This window comes from Phalacrocorax carbo, chromosome 7 (assembly GCF_963921805.1).
Source record: "Phalacrocorax carbo chromosome 7, bPhaCar2.1, whole genome shotgun sequence".
NCBI lineage: Eukaryota > Metazoa > Chordata > Aves > Suliformes > Phalacrocoracidae > Phalacrocorax > Phalacrocorax carbo.
Window position 1 is genome coordinate 23394953 of NC_087519.1, and position 18117 is coordinate 23413069.

General features: G+C 41.0%; 1 protein-coding gene across 1 annotated transcript in view; it reads right to left on the reverse strand.

Moving 5' to 3' along the window:
* The window catches only part of ARIH1 (ariadne RBR E3 ubiquitin protein ligase 1), a 62504-nt gene that overhangs the window by 25218 nt on the left and 19169 nt on the right, over positions 1-18117 (reverse strand). Inside the window, exons 2-3 of the mRNA XM_064456884.1 lie at positions 10524-10591; positions 1778-1922 (exon numbers count right to left, since the gene is read on the reverse strand). Coding sequence (XP_064312954.1) covers positions 1778-1922; positions 10524-10591 — 213 coding nt within the window. The remainder of the gene's footprint in view (positions 1-1777; positions 1923-10523; positions 10592-18117) is intronic.

Below are 18117 nucleotides of genomic sequence, written 5' to 3' on the forward strand. Positions count from 1 at the left end.
ACGTGTTAGTGTGCTTTGTGCACTTCTTTCCAGTAGCCTGGGAAGCAGCTTTCTCGCAACACATGTACCCCAGTCAGAGGAAAGGCCAGCCAGTTGTGAGCACCAGGCATATTGTTCACACCCAGCACAGCAACTACATTAAAAAGCAGGAGAACAACATGTTAAGAACATGAAACCTAAATTTGAAGTTTACAAGATGACCTTTTCTGAGACAAAAATCAAAATTATTTCCTTACTACTCAACTTGGAAAGTTTGCAGTGATTAAACAGTACAAGTTTGGCTAAGTACAAATTTCTCAAGCTTGTCTATCTTCAAAAAATAACCTCTTTAGACAAAACAAGCAATGATTCTCCTTAGCAGCTATTCTCTAAAAAGGAAGTCAGTGTACAAGGCTTAAAAGGAGATGCACAAAGTCTTGTGGTTACTGGGTCAACAGCAATAGTGATCTTAACACTGAGAATCTCAGCTGCCGGAAATTGGGCTTTGCTCTGCTCTGCCTCTTCCAGAGCAAGGAAAAGGCTTGCAGTCAGACTACAGCAGCAAGGGTACTTTATTCAAGGCAACTCATAAACCCTAAAGCTCATAATGGTTTCCATTCTTGCTGAAAAGCAAGCTCAGAAAAAACACTCAGAGAAAGAGTGGAAGGCTTATCTAAGGGCTGCTCTGCTCTTGAAAGGTCAGGCAGACATTACAGGGTTTTGGAGGATGAGGACAGCTCTATCAGGAACACTAAGTTCCAACAGAGGAAGAATTCCTCACATACATCAGCGCCCTGCCTTTTGGCAAAGCCACGGATAGACTCTCATATTTAGGCTTTTCTAATCTCATTTTCTTTCAGGATCTCCCATCATTATGTCCCACCCCTGGAAAGCCACAAGTTCCTCGCCTGTTCAAAACACAGCAAAAGCCTGGATTAGTGTATCAGAACATTCAGTATTTGTGAATAGCTAAAAAAAAAAAAGCACCATCACCAATCTCACCACAAACCATAAGACTAATCTAGAGCCCCAGCAAGCACTTCTACCCTAATCTTCTCCAATTAAGGTACTGCACAAACATGATAAAGATCCAAAGATATCCACATGGGTCATGTTCTCTGAACAGCACCACTTCTGCTCCTACTCAGTTTTATTCTAGGCTTTCTAGCTTCATTATTTTGCATCATTATTTACTACATTTAAAGCTGTTTCCTGTCTTGTCGTTCTATTTAAGAAAATCCCTCTGCCCATCATGCTTTCCATGTATTTTTTCCTTCACATATCATTTGCTTGCATGTCTCAATTGCTATCTGACCTTAGTGAAAATCACTTTATCTACTGCTTGCTTTTCTCAACAGCTGTACTACACTGCTGCCCAGACCCTCAAAGTTTTTTGCAGAAAGGATAATGGTTTCTTTGGAAATACAATCCCATTTTGGGTAAACTAATACTGTTTGGGGTTTGTTTAAAAAAATAAGTTTGTCAAGCCACTCGGTAAGAATTAAACAGAACACATAAAGCACTATGTAATCCAGTGGTCTCCTACCACATTACTTGGATCAGCTGCAGCACACAAGACAAGGTTTACTGCATTAAGAAACAATCTTGAACACTTTTTTTTAATGCATATACTACAGATCAGAAGATTCAATGAAAAAAGTGAAATCTCAATTTCAAAGGCTTTTTTCAAAATGCTGTTGGAGAAGTCCTTACAAACTTCTGCTCAATGTGTTAAGTTTCAGAGAGCAAAGTTGGGGGAGTTACTGGTCTGATACCACCTTGGCTGCCAGGTACTCACCGAGTTTGGGTAGTTCAAATAGCAGATCTGACAAGGCATATCCTGGGCTGATGACCTTGTGTTCATCTGGCGTGTTCGAGACTTTTTACTTGGATTAATTACATGACACTCTGCAAAGAGCTTCTCCAAGTTGCCATCAAAGTACCTGAATAACACACAAGAAAATGAAAATTTAACCACCCTCCCTGTAAGTTAGTTTTCAAATTCTATTTAGGAGTTAAATGTACAAAGTTGGTTTTAATACTTCAAAAAAGTCACACACCCACTACTTTTAACAAACTCTTCACTAATAAACACAACACGGCCCTCACCACAGACCTGGTTATTAGACAACTACATTGTTTCAGAGGACTTGAATTGAAAATTCAAGTACCTTCAATTCTTCAGCTGCATTTCAAGTAATTCATTATTCTCCACAGTGTTTTCTTTGCATTAAAGCTCCACGACAGGAAACTGAAGCAGGAATGTTTTACTCCACAGTCCAGGCACCAGGACACTTTGCTAAAGCACAGGTTTGATGCCCCCACGTTCAATTCTCTTTTCAACTTAAACCTTCCATTTTCCCCCCAATATTCTACTCACTAAAATATTAAAGAGGAGGCAGGAAGCAACAATCAGTCATAGTTCATGATTCAGCAGGTCCCTAGTTCCTGTACTTCACGTTTTCCCTCTGTGTACTCAGTCTACATTAAGCATGGCCCAAAGAGACTTCAATTTTGGCACTTCCTTCTCTGATCTATGGAGAAACGCCTCAGCAGGGTCAGACACTTCGTTCAGCTGATGGAGCACTTACACATGGTTTCCCATCTCCAATTAAGGCAACTGCAGGACTGCATTTCACACACTTCAGGCATCGCTGGAGTTTGGGAACAACTGCTGCTGGATCAGGACTCTGAACTCCAGTTAGGCCAGTCTTCAATTTTACAGGAAACACCTTTCCCACATCCAAAGCCTGCACAGTCCATCCCTTGGGCCAAAACCCTAGCCATTTGAGAATCTTTTGTCTCCAGTCAACCCGAGATATTTTAACCTCCTAAGAAAATACAACTCCAGGTGTACAATGCTTCCAAAGATTAGCTACCTCATGGAAAGGAGGATGCAAAATTGGTTGGGGGGAGATGAAAGAACATTTTCTTTTTATTTCTTATTCCCTTAAGGAAAAAATACTGCTTTGGTTTAGTCTTACAAAAAGCTCTTCAACTTGCTGAAGAGGACCAGTTTTGAAGGAACCATGAGTAGGCAGGTCGGCCTCTTCCCAATATCAAGACACCACATATCTTTGTCCAGCCTACAGCAGCTGCAAAGAACTAATCAAATCTGACAACCAGCTAACCTTGCCTGCATGTAGATACCTCACTTGATGCCAGTAAACAAGTATTTCCCCCCATCCCATCAGCAGCAGCAAGTTAAATCCAGGTAAGGTGGCACTTACCTAGGAAAAATCCCCACGTTTTACCACAGTGCAGTCATTTACTCTTAAGACAGTAAATTTACTCCCAGCAGATAACTGTCCCTGTAGCTAAGAACACAGGCAAGGCTGACGTTGGAGTCTTTACAAAGCATATATTTAAGGACATCACAAAACAGACCACAATAAAAAAAAAAATCTGCTGTCCACCAACAGATAGAAAAGAACCAAGACTTTCTACTGGGGAAAGTTGTCACTCTGTGCATCTCAAAAACATGGGACTAGGCCTGTGAGACATCATCTAACCAAAACGCCTCTGGATGGATGGTCTTACCTGGCAGCATCCCCAAAAAGTCCCAAATCCACAGCAGCTCTCTTACAGCACTACCTAGAACAGGACTTGACTTACATTTAAAAAGGGTTAATTTTACTGCTGGTTCATACGCTTTTTGATGCAGTTCACATACTTTAGGTCTTAATTTTCAAGACACTGAATTTTAAAGATAGTGGTAAATTCTAGCATTGCAGCATACACGAGGCTCTGCCACTGTTCTTCAATGCTAGCTCAGGAATTTAACTCAACCATGTTATTTTGTTTGCCTTCAGGATCACTTATATCTAGAAAATTTTAGCAGGAGAATTCAGTGCACTCGCATCATTGGCAGTATCTGTTTATTAAAGAGTCATGGATAAATATTAACTGCACAAAAGGTTTCCAGCCTTCAAATTGTTCTTACATGCAGCATAATCAGCATAGGATATCCTACGTTTGAAAAAGCAAACAGTTGGGTGTGATGTTTGCAAAGAAAATAGTTTTGAAGACAAATGCTATGATGCAACTTTAATACAGGCATTCATGGTCAGCTAAATGCTTATGGAAATATCTCTGCTATTTGTAATGGGCTGTTTTGAAGAGTGCACATCCACATCAGGAACTTGACTTTACCACTTGCAACAGGCAGTTAACTTTTTACAAAATCTCTCCAAAAGCTACTCTGAGCCATGATACCTACTGCCTTACACCAAGAAGCATGGAGCAAAAGTCACCAGCAACTGCTTTTCACCTGGAATTACCTACCCCCTCTAAATACCAATGGGTAACTAGCTCAGAACAACCATTTCCTTCCCAGGCTTTCAAGCCATTTCCCTGATAATGGCTAGAAAGTAAGTGATTTGACATCATCTGTTTCATGGGGCTAAAGGCTAGTGATAAAGGAACTTAAATAAGATTCATTGATTGGAGTCCTTAACCAATTTAAACATATCCAAAGCACTAATATACTGCAAAACATGCAGGTGCTTACACTTTGGTGCAAGAGCCATGGCTTACATTCAGTGGTTTCCATCTCAGGAGTGCCTAGTGTCTCCTACATTTACACAGGAGAAGCAAACGAGACAGCTGACTTAGGGTCATACAGAAGGAGGAGAAAACTCAGGAAAAAAAAACCCGAAGTTTTGCCTTTTTAACTCTGCTGCACTCTTAAATCTTACAGTATTCACTCTGCTCTTTGGGATTGCCGCTTGTAAACCTCACAAATGTTGAGAAGAAACAGGGCATCAGGTATTCCTCCTTCTCCATGCTGGGCCCGGAATCTGTTTTCTTTTAATGCATTTGCTTTCTTTGCTGTGCCAAGATATGCTGAGCAAGTAATTTCCACAACTATTTGGATGTATGTGTCTCAGACTTAAAATTATGCTGTCACTAGGCAGTAAGGAAATAGGAACTCTAGAAAATGCAGAAGAAAACCTAGATGTCCCTGAAAACACGCAGTTGTAATGGGTACTCCAGAATGAAGTCCAACACCTCTCTTAACTACTCCACCACTCCTTATGCAAACACACTGAGGGCCCAGTCAAAAGGCTGTTCCAGTCCCTTCAACGGTTAGGAGAGACTCTTAATTCCTATTACCATGCCTTTTTCCCTGCTTGTCCAAGCATCAACATAGACCATCCATTTAACCAGATCTCCCTTTGCCCCTCCCATGTTCTTCCACTGAAGGATTCACAGGCAACAGCTCTTAATACCCTCTCCCAACACAACAGGTAAGCGTCTCACAGGACATTTCTCTACTTCTCTGTCCCAGCAAGCCTTCTCCACCACCAGTTTCCATTTCCACTCATCCTCTCTGAACTCAAGCAGGCCAAAACAAATTCAATTACAGTTAATATTCCACCACAAACTCATACAATTGCACCTATGTTTCTCCTGCAGATCTCTCACTTAATGCATCTTAACTGATGTCTACCTTTCTCCAGAGCTCCTTCATGTTAGCAGCTCCATTTTAATCTCTACTAGAAACCCCACAGTCTTTTCCATCTCTGCTGATGAGACCTATCATGACACTTTGTACCACTTTTTTTTTCTATATAACGTCTGGATCCTCCTCTGAACCAAATGCCTCCAAACAGATTTGTACCAAGACATTAACAACAACAGTCATCCCAAAATTAACCAATAAGGGACGTACCAATAGGTTCTATCTAGTCTGCTACTTGCATTTTGAGCAAAGTAACTCCATATACATCATACCAATAGCTGAACCCAATGATTTCCCATATTTTATGTCATATAGTTGCATGCTATCATCTCTGCTGTGAACCATAGGAGAAAAATCCTTTAATTCCCTCCTTACTTCCTTCACAACTCTGAGGTTTCTGATTTTTTTTCCCCCCTCAAGCTATCCCTCAAGTTCTCACTAATAACAGGTTGCTTCCTGGTAGCTTGGTCCTTATTTTCATCTTAGGGAAGAGCACAGCAATTTCACTAAGTCTTCAAAATCTTTATCCTCTTCTCCATTTGCAATGCAGATGGGGAGAACTGCAAGTAATTCTAGCACTTCTGATACTCAAGAAATATTATGGTCTATTCAACATTAGACTCCTTCCTCAATATAGCTGACTTCAACAACTAGTTCTATTAGTTTTTCAAAATTCATTCTCTTCATCAGAGATCAAGTTGTTTTCTCTGCTACTTTAAAATTAATAGACACACCAGAGTATTATTTTCAAGTTCTTTTAGAATTTCTTCACTGCTTACCAACAGCAAGTCCATAATACTATCAAGTCTTTTTGGCAGAGGGATCAAGCTGTCAGCTGCTTTATTTCCTCAAAGTTTCCTCCTGCTGTTGGTAACTGCCTAACGACAATTTTCTAGACATAACCAAATCCTATCCAAGGGAGTATCAATGATAAAAGGACCTTTCACTGAAAAAAAAAAAGCTTTTAGTACACACTTTGGGATATGTACTTTAGTGAAAGAGCATTTGTGAATGTCAGAGAATCAGTGTACTCGCAGTAAAAGGTATCTTCATAACAGAACACCCGCCACACACAATTTTTCATCTGTTCAGCCTCTGATGGTGTTAAGTACTTATTTGCCCAAAGGGAAGCAGACAGCCAGGTACCTACAGAGAGAAGTCAGACCTTGAATGCAAGGGGAAGAGGCAATCTTGGCTAGCAGCCTAGCCACCGGGTCATCCTGGCATCTGTCTTCTGCTCGGAGGCAAGGCAGACATGCGACCACCAATATAAGCACTTACAAGGGACTGCAATACCTCTGTCTCTACCTCCAGGGATTAAATCGGGCCTTTGGTTACATGCTGAATGACTATTCTTAAAAAAAGATGACCAAGGGAAGGCACATAAAGTGGAAGAGCTGCGTTTTAGTCTCTTCATCATGAGGAGGTTCTTCCCCAAAATTGTCCTCAGAAGGGACAGATGGTATGAGCCATGGTAAAACTGGAAAGTAATTGAGAAAGTTATAACCCAGAGCACTTCCTTCACTTCTTTCTGAGTAACCTGGTTAATCTGCACCTGCTAGTCTCCTGTCCCTATTAATCAAGCTTGTGAGACAGAAAAACATAGTATTTGATGTCTTTATGCTCCAGAACATATGGCACATCAGAAGCTGAACTTGAGTACTTCTTCCAGTACCCACTTCCATCCTACAAACAGATCCACCCCAAGAGACCAATCTTGCTTTTGGACACAGTCAAATAATTAGTGCTTCACCAGAGGATAGGGCAGTTTTTCAATTGTGACAATTACTTCATTATAAGTGGAATAAATACCTGTAACATGTCTCTGCTCTTAATAACACCATGCAATTACTCCACGAAAGCTGACACAGACAATAACCCACTCATTAAAAATATGAGTAACAATATAAAACAGCAATGAAGAGGTTTTCATGTTTTAAAACACAAGTTTTCATCTCACAAGCTCAGACCTCAAACTCAACACTTAACTAAATGGCTTCTTTTTCTGTATCTGCTTTACTACAGGCAAGTTTTGATAAGGCTGCCTGTTAGGTCATGCTGACTCACAATGAACTAAGATAAAACAGGCACTGGCTAGGTACTGTTAATATACACCACCAAGCAACTGAGCTCTGACTTGGTGTAAAATCAAGTACCACAAATTGCACCCAAACATTACATCTTAGCAAGCATTAAACCCACCCAGACTGCAGGCAACAACAGGAATTTCCTGGGAAGTCTTTCTAATGGTTATTAGAAGTGTGAAAGGCCAAATTTACACTAGTTCAACTATTTAAAGTAAGAGTCCTCCAGGAAAAAATAATGTACATATATATATGCCCTCAACACTGCTGCAGAACATGGATGCACTTGGTGTGAAAGAACACTGTGTGCGAGTGCTTTTGCTTGGTGCCTGCGAGAAGTGCAATAGCAGCAGTTACCTGCTAGCTCCCCAGCAGGAGCAGAGGCTTCAGCCCTGGGGTCAGGCTCTGCCTGGGTTTAGCCTGCACAGCACTGGCTACATGCCGACAGGCAAGCCAGAACGCTGTTATTAGAACATTCAGTTATTAGCAAGTTAGAAATTTCAGACACAAGACTTGTTTTGGGTAAGACACAGTGAATGGACAGTGTTACTTTCAAGTAAAACCTAAGTTTCAGGGGTTTTCCCTTAAAAATAGTAGTGTTTAAATGTAGATTCCACCCCACCACCCCCCATTAGAGCATGCCTCTCTACCTCAAGATGAATGCTTCCCAGTGTTTTCCAGCTCATTTACACTAACACCATGCTGCCGTAAGGTTTGCTGGACACACAAAACCGAAGAAGTAACAAAAATGATCTCTCTTTTGGAAGACTAACCAAGCTTAAATTTGGGCTTAATCGGCTTATCATGTTCATGTGAATGAGAACGGCCTCTATTTTGCAAAAAAAATGTGACCTGTAGGCAGCTCATGGCATTATTTCAAACTGTTTTTGCATCCAGGCTGCTGAAGTAACCACCTGCCTCCCACCCTGCCTTCACCTACTACCACACACAAAATCTTCTTGAACACTAAGAGCCAGCTCTCAAGCCTCTTCCCCAGCCATCCGCTCCTGCTTTAACACAGCACAGCAGCAGCAGAGCACTGCAAGGGGCTTCATGGAAGCTATTTGGTAAGAGTCTGACAGAAAACAGCACCAGCTACTATAGACAAAAAAGTTTTATTTTTCTAATACAAGACGACATCAACACCAAAACTGCCTAGTGTGCAGTAAGTCTGCATAAGCAAGGGTCACATATTACATTACTCACAGGGGTAATACTATAGAATTAAGATGAGTATTTTAATGAATATGTACCAAGAGTAAATGTTTACCCGTGGACTTTGTAAATATTTACATGTACTGAAAGTGTTTTCATTGGAAAGTGCAAAAGCCTTAACAATAATACCTCAAAGAAGCAGCTGACACCTCCCTTCAAAAAAAACACAGAGTCTTTTTTTTAATTGACAGCAGCCTTAATGAAGCTTTCAGCAAGAAGGGAAAAAACCCTACTGAATAACAGATGATATTTCAGTACAGTTACATAGAGGTATCTCAAAGCATGATGGAGATAGCCAAGGAGAGTGAACTTTAGCTTGACCAAAAGAACCAGCACAAGAAAAATCAAATACAAAGAAGTGGACACATATTATAGAGAAGGAATAAATCCGACTGCTTAACAGTTGTAGTCAGAGTTATATAGCCTCAATGTGACTATATTTTTAACACAAAGCTTTTGTACTTCCAACGTTAACTAAAAGAGGTCAATCTCAGGAAAGAAAGCAAAGACTAGAAAGCTTAAAAAAATAATCACTTCAGAGAAAAAAAAAAAATCTAGGCCAAACAAAGCATAAGAGATACCTGAGCACAATCACTAACTGAAAGTGTTACACAAAGGGGGCCAAAGGTGTCCTAAATCCATTATCCCAGGCAGTGGAAATATTTGAACTCCAAAACTATCTACTAGCAGACTGAAAGTGTGTTGCTCTTCCATACTTGCACCCTGCGTGACAGGGCAAACTACAGAGGCTCAGCCCACAGCACAGAGCACCTAGAGGCTGTTAGCCAGTATTTATCAATTCCACAGTGCTACAATTGTTTCTGCACATCCTATCTCCTCATGCCCTGACTATGAGGCAGAGGAAAGAATAATCGAGAGAAGGCCGAAAAACCCTACCAGGCAGTCCTTCTGCCCTCACACCCAACCCACCCACTTGCGTCTCTTAACAATTATTAAGACCAGCAAAGAGTATAACAACCAGTAAGTTCCTGTACTGCCATTATGCTGCACCTGGTCCAGACCTATTCTCCCCACACCTTCTAGAAGTAAACTGAATTCTCCAGCTCCCCTACTCTCTTCAACAACAACACTGGCATTGATTTTTAAAAAAGTGCATTACCACTATAGCTGGATTTGACCTCCACTGTATAATAACTATGAAAAGTACTTTAACCAGCAACATTCCCCAAAAGCTGAGAATCAAAGATGAGAAGTAACCATAAAATGCTTTGCTCCGAGGGGGAGGCAAAATTCCATGCATTATTTACATACACGCTAAAAAAACCCTAGAACTGCAAAGATGAAGACATGGCAAATGCACTTTACCTATACTCTTTATCAGTCAAGAACAATTTTGTCTCGGCAAAACTAACAAATAAACACATCAGGAATATCCATGCTGTAATGACATGCAATAGGAACTAAATCCACATCTGAAATGGGTGCAAGATAACAGGAACCAATTACTGCTTGCTTTTTTCCAGAGCCTGTGAAAACCCTGTACCTGTATGTGTTCAAACTGGAAGGCAGCCCTTCCTCCAAGGGGCAACTAACTTCCAAAACTTCTCTGAAGTCTAACAGGTATTATTAAATTATATTAAATAATTACATTAAATTATTAAAACAAGGAGTCACCTTTAGCTGGTAAAGGCTGTTAAAGAGGAAAGGCTAAGAGTTTGCACAAGATATCCTCCTGCCACATACTGCGCATTCATCCATTCTCATATTATTCTGAAAATAAACATTTCTTGCAAGTCTGAAGCAAAATGATGGCTGCTTACCTCTCCATCAGCTTCTCTTTATCCCAGTTGAAATGGCTAAGCAGTATTCGAGTAATAGTTGCTGGATTCTAGAGGAAGAAAAAAATTAAGTAACTGAGTTACTACTTGACCAAGTTGATAGTGTTATGAGAACATGAGAGTATTAAATAAGCAAATGGAGAAATCAATGTGTCTGATAACATAATCTGTTCAGACAATACACATTAACTAATGTATATTGGAAAATAGTTTGATTTCAGATAGAAAAATTAAAACACCCCACACTATAAAACAAAACATCTACAAAAAATGAAAATATGGTTCAAGACTTAAGGAACAGGTTAGTTACTGCTACCACAAGAGATGTCAAGTGCCACCATCTCCATGCCCAGCATGCTTATATAATGTAAACCCATGATGTTCATAAAATGCATAAATGTCTAATCACCATCCACCATATCTATTTTTGCCACAAGCTCCACACTATTCCCAGAACAAGAATATTCCTTGTTTGTCCTGGCCCCAACCACCAAAACGCTTGGGCTAAAAACTCTCCCAGAAAGTAACCAGCTGCCAGTGTAAGATGACAAATGTCCTTTGCAACCTCCAGGTGTTCCCAAAGCACCCCAAGAATCAATTACACAACTAAGGAAAGAAATACAGCCTAGGAAGGTCAGAAATAGGACTGGAAATAAAAGCTGCTTTTCACTTCTACACAAGTTTTTCTTCCAACTAAATCTGTATCATCAGCCAAGGGGTGACTATATGAGCCAAGAAACATAACAGAAGCCATATGGTTTGTTACACCCCAGAACTGTGTTTTTAGCTCCCTAAATCCAAACTCTCTGGGCTCAGGTTTAGGACCATTTATGTGCAACAGAAGCAACAGCCATCGCCCTGGAAGTGGCTGTGCATACTTCACCACTTAACACCAAAATGGAAGTTTGCCTTAGGGCAGATTTTCAATGGTCACTCTGAAGCTGTTGAAAAGTACGACATAAACTAGCAATGTGAATTTCTGAGCCCATGAACTATATATCTACAACTTCAAACTGCCAAAAGGTAATGCTGCCATGCAAAGCAGCGATCCCATCCCATCCTTACCCTCAGTTGCAAGCTTGCATGTCCTGCGCTTACCAATCCATACTAGTACAGCCATCTTATGCTGCAACGCTGCAAACTACTGACTCTGAAATGGATCTTGGTTTCTTTTCCTTTAAGTTGTTTTTTCACTGAATCAGTTCCCTGATCTGTGGTTGCCTGACCACACAAACAGCTGCATAAGCACAACAGCAGGAGGGGACAAGAGGACAGCACCTTTCAGCAGGGACACTAACAAAAAGTTCACTTGAAATAAAGCCCTAGGGTCAAAATGTAAGCACAAAGAACTAGTCTTAGGGTTTACACTATCAAAAGTGATGCTCATCTCCCTCTGCAGCGTTCTTACTCTTCTTCCTAATGCCAGCACGTCGTCTTTAAGGACAAATAAAGAAATCTTCCCAGCTTAAAAAGCCCATGTTTAAAAGCAGCTTTAGAAAGGTTAGACAAGATCCCCAATGCAGTCCATGGGGGGCCCCATGAACAGCTGGGACAGCAAATCTGCTATACAGTATGGGGCAGAAAACCCGGAAACTGACATTGCCAAACATTGTATTGTGAAAACGTGGCCCCAGTCCAACTTTGAACAAGTCTCCCAAGCGACATAGATCCAAGCTCCTAACTGTAACAACACAACAAGGCACTTGGCTGAACCACATGCAACTGGCCATTACGAAGCAATGAGGCAGGACCCTGACTTTCAGTACACTAGCAGGAGTCAGGATAACGGTGCTGCAGCCACTGTTATCGAGGTGATCCCGCTCTCAGGCAGATTTACCCATTTCATTGGTAAAATGAGAACTCCATTTAAAGAAGGAAAAAAAAAATAAATCACGAAACAGCTTTTTGATAGCATCAATCCTAATCCAGCCCAGCACACAGCAGCACAGAGCTTGTGCCAGCACTGCAGACACAGGGGAGTAAGCAGTTGAACTGTTTCAAGTCAGTCCTGCCACCAAGAAACTGTATGGGAATTGAAGGGTCTCCTTCACCAAAAGGCTACTCCAGCTTCAGGGAGAAGGACTGCAGCCTCTTTCAGGGTTTTAGTTTTTGATCTGTCTAGGTTACTTTGTATTTGGGTCTCCACATCATCTTCTGTAATACTATCTGTATTATGCAGCAGTTCCTAAAGGAGCTCTTAATAGCTCAAACACACACACTTCCTAGAGCAAATTAATCGAAGATGAAAATATACTTAGTAAACAAACTGATCTTGTCTCTAGATTATCTCAGTTATGATACCAGCTCCTATAGGCAGAACAACTTCTATTTAAAAAAAAATTTCCACAGTGTAAGACAAGCCTAGCCTCAAACCAGGAAATCTCCTCCTAAACATACCAGGCAGATAGCACATAGGTTTCTCTCCATGTAATCCTTCCAGCACTCTCATGTCTATAAAGCTTGAGCCCCTCACCCCTGCAATGCTCTAGAGCTACAAACCAGTTTCAGACAGTAAAGTGTGCAGCTCTTCCCAAACACAAGGGTTCTTCACTCAGCCCAGAGACCTACCAGATGTACAAAGAAAAACTACTGTCTTATTTTCTCAAGCAACAGCATTAAGAGAGCTTAAATTAGCCTGAAGTCTTGTCCTACCTTCTGCTACAGCATCCCACTTGGCCACTGTATTAAGGCTTCTGAGAATTCCTATTAAGCAATTTAACAGGCTAATAGGCAACTGAGATAGTGGTCTGCGGCTGACTTCTCTTTTTAAAGATGACAGACAGGTTCCCCCTGCACCGAAGGATAAGTTATGCCATACTAATAAGGAACTAAAGTGGTCTGCAGCGATTATCAAGTGCAACAAGGCTACAAATACCACTCACCGAAGGACACGTGGTTGCAAACAACAAGAGGGTCTCATGTCATTTGTGGCTTCTCCATTTTACCAACATTTCCAAAACAAGTTTCCCTAGATTAGACCCCCCAAATATCCCAGCTTCACAAAAGGAAAGCTCTTTCATACACTGCCATCGCGATGGGAAAATGGCACTTTAGTTAGGATTATACTCCAGAGACAAGCACTGGTTTGGTGTGTTATAACACAAATATGGTGTGAGGGGTAGCTTTTACCAGCTTGTTGGGCTTTAGCTTCCCCTAGCTACAGCAGTATTTGTTAATTAAGAAAAAAAAGGAAACACCAGCAGCATGATAAGCTCCTACCAGAAATAGCTGGGCTGCCTGCTTTCTCTGCTAGCCATGTCTAAGATCTAGTGTTTAGAACTTATCTAGTTTCACTGATACAGAAGGGCAAGGATTAATAGAATTGTGCCCTTGCTCATACTTGGTGTGGACATCAGTACAACTGGAGCCTGCTGCATTACGCAGGGAGAGCTGAAGACAGGGAGGCAGGCAACACTAAGAGGCTTGCTTGGTTTGCATAATATAAACCACAGTTAAATACAAATGCAAAAAACCTCTGCATTAAGGATTTTTCTAATTTAAGGCAAGGCATACCACCAAGGTACCGGGTAACAGCTGCTCCACATTAATTGCTTGCATGCACACACTTACCCCACAATTATTTGGGAGCAGCTTTGAAGGAGTAAATCATAGCATCTATCACAATGAGAGGTTAACTGCTGCAGAGCATCTGCGTCCTGTAACTCAGTCATACGGGGTTAAAACAACACCAAAACAATTTGATGTTTCAACCCCTGTTCTGGCACTAGTTCCACTACAGCCCCATATCAGCCCTGTCACCACTGCACGAGCCCTCAGCAATCACTTTGGACACTTGCTCTGCCCAGCGCTGCTAAAATTAACATAACATTTAAACAATGCCAGATTATGCAGCACTGGTATATTATAGTTTATGTTCTGAAACTGGATGGGCTTCTCATTTGGCACACAGGATTGTCTACGACTCTTACACCACAAAGATTAGTTATGAACAGGCTACAACACTGCTCAGACAGGATTACTACTTAGGCTTGAAGCTGCAGCAGGGAGAAGTGTGCTTTTACAAAGGGTATTTGCTGTTTACAAAGAAAAATTTTACTAAGCAGACAGAAACAGACAGCGAGCAAGGGAAAAGCTAACATATTCAAACACTCCGTTTTCCTCCAAATGTGGTTTGATGAAAGCTGAAACAGATGATCTAATTTACAATAGCCACCTGTTAAATTTTACACTTTGAAGCCGAGGAAGATCGCCTAGAGCTCAGGGCAGCGAGCCTGTTGATATCCAGATAGAAACGAAACCTGAGGAAAGCAGCCATTTTGTTGAAATTCTCAGGGCACTTTAAAAGACTCGCTGTCACAACTATCTCACTAACAAAACATTTGTAATAAAGCTCTGCCCAGAGAGAAACACAATCAGTCCTTCAGCAGTGATTTATTGTTTTTTTAGGTTAATAAAGCAGCCAAGTCCCAAATGTGCTTCAGACAGATCCCACTTCACCACTGCTTTTCAATGGAGATATTTACATTTACTATCATCATATATGTTGACATGCTCAGGCACACCAAAGCCAGCTGGAGATACAGGGATGGAAAACCCTGCAGAGGTCTGGACTTCTCCAAAGAAGCATCATTAATTAAAATAAACTCAATTAATTTATTAGAATTTAATTGAGCTGGAAGCTTAGTCACTAATAGCTGAGTTATTCTTTTTGCTGTCAAAATAAGTATGAATTGGAAGCAGGAATCTGGATACACTTAAATGCATAAATGAATTATAAATTAAAGATTATTAGGCCATTAGACATTAGAATTTCCAAGCAGCATAATTTGCTGAATGACAGTTTGCAGTACTTGATCCATTCATGTTTTCATCCATCGAGATGAGCTGCACAGTTAATTGTTGCAGTTATTGAGAAAAGCAGATTTAAGAGCTCAGGTTCTCATCACAAGCTGGGAATAAACTCCTGTTTTAATTTTAGCAATCACTGCAGATAAAAACCATTTAAGAACAACTTAAGCTCAGTTCTCCAGCAAAATACTTTCCCACCTCCTTGAGACATGGTATCAATCAATTCCTCATTTTGTTTTTCCATTTCATGGCCAGTTTTGTTTTCTAAACAGGGCAGCTTTGCATTTCAAGTTTTCATCCCAACTGCAGCATCCTTATCCCAATAGCAGAAGCTTTTTCAGACTCTGTACAGGATTGCAAGTTTGATACCACTTCCAGCGCAGTTTTCTACACAATTGCTTTTGCCCTCATGAATCAAACTAGACAATCCAGAAACACTGACTTTCCCCAAGCCTCAGACAATGTAAATTGTTCAAATGTCAGCAACATCCACATCTATATTCTACAGATGCATAAGTGACACAAGATCATATTTAAATTCTGCAGCAGAAGGAAACCGACCGGTTTCACATTGGTTGACAGCGAAGAATAAGAGTTTTGCTTGGTGATGATATCACACCCTGGTAGAGGAGCAAAGGGCCATCAGGAGAACAGCTCAGAAACTAAGGCCTGTCTGAAACTAAGCACCACAAACATTTGCTCCAGTAAAGTGGCATCTACGGACAGCACGCCACACCACCACTGTAAGTAATGAGTCAAAAACCCAGCCTTTGCCAATAGTAGAGCACCACGTGGAAATCCTAGCTGCCCTCTGAGCACGTGCAGGATTGAACAACATCTCCAAAGCTTGACACCATGCACACCACACCATGGAAAGAAGCATCAATGAAATAACTAACATGTCACAGTTTATGTTAGCAGGTAAAGTAAGAGGAACCTCACTGTGAGAATGTTTAAAAGAGATCTTGATAAATTAAAAGAGACTTTTCACTTGCCTCAGCTGTAGTTCTCTTTAATGGGCTGGAGACCAGCATCATCAGGTGCACTGCAAGTTTTTCCCCACTGCTCTCCAGGTGACTCTACATCATGAGGTGGTGTGCAGGCAGGCATGCCCTGAACCTCAAGGCAGATACAAATGGGCAAGACTCAACTGCATTAAGCACCACCACTGAACAGGAGCAGCAACCCCCCCCAAGTCTTCAATTACTTCAAAACCCAACAGGTTTGCACACCGACACTCCTTTCTGAAGGACGTCAGCTCCTTCACCCATGGCATAGCACAAGGACAAGCCATATAACAGACCAGGCACCATACAGCTGCTTCCTTTGTCAGGTAACAAAGAGGACACCAGCCAAAAATTCTGCAATAACCAAGTCATCTACTCTGTTGGAACACCACTCTTCTTCACTTGAATCTCTCCCAGCCACATACAGATAACCTTAGACATAAACTACCGAGCAGAAAGTGTTTTAAATAAGCTTTTAGCTTGAATCACGTTACAGTAAGACTGCCATAAGGTTTGCATTGTTTTGCAAGTAGACTGAGCAACCTTCATTTGTAAAGATCCATTCACATCTATTCTTTCAGGAGACAATTACAGGAAATCTTAGAAGCACAAAACTCATTTCTAACAGCTTAATAAAATTCCCACAAACTGAATGTAGATTATGAGATCTAAGTGTCAAGTACTTCCAGGACATCATGTCCTAAAGAGGCCATCTTCAAACTTGCTAGTTTTTAACCACCACCAAGAGAACACTTGGAGAAGCTGCTGGAAAACTTCCATGTAATCTAATATTCCCTGGCTCAATTACAGACAGAACATAAAGCGGACTCTTGTGAGAACAGCAGTTAAACAGATCAGTTGTGCCACCACCCATCCATACTGTCCTCCCCTGCCATCCCCTCAGGCTTGGGGGAGAACCACACCATGGTACGTTTCTGCCATTAGCCATCTCATTCATGGTTTGTTTCTGCGGCCAGTACAACACACACAGGTGGATCCAAGATGCTTCTTATCTTCCAAATGCCTGTTATAAATAACAACAAAATCAATACTATTCGATCTCTATACACCCATGGAGGATATGGTCTTCACATCCTGAAGCCACACTATGTGACTTTTTTGAATTACCCTCTTCTGAATCACCCAAACGTTTACCTGTTTCCTGACACTTGCATTTCCAAGCAACTCCATATGGAGCCAGGCCACTTTCCTGTGACATTGCCAGTCACTCCTGCCAACAGCTATCCTTCAGCTGGCATTTATGACTTCACTGTAACTTAACATTAACTCATACATTCAGCTGCGATGTTGATTGCCTCCTTAGCTTCCTACATCTTTCTTCATCTTATTAACTTCCCTTCACACATCATCTCGTAATTCTGAAAATTAAGCGTTACAGAATTACTGAATTAGTGCCATTACATGATGGCACCAAATGGCAGATTGATACTATCATCTCAGTTTGCAGTAACCTATCTGCACTTCTCTAATTGTTTCTAGCTCTGATGAAGATACACTCTTGTAGCAGAGGAAGATAATAAAAAGCTACTTTGGAGAAAACTCCATTACTCCAGTTAATTGGTTCAAGAGACAGAAATTAAGCAGTCAGCTGCTTTACATTTTCTCTGAGCTTTTTGGAAAGTTTTCAGGTTAATGATTAGGAGCCACAACAGAGATCCATTGTCTAACAAAGCTTTTAAAATCAGGAAAAAAAAATACTAAAAGCAACAACTCCGGGATGAATTAGCAAATTTGGAAAT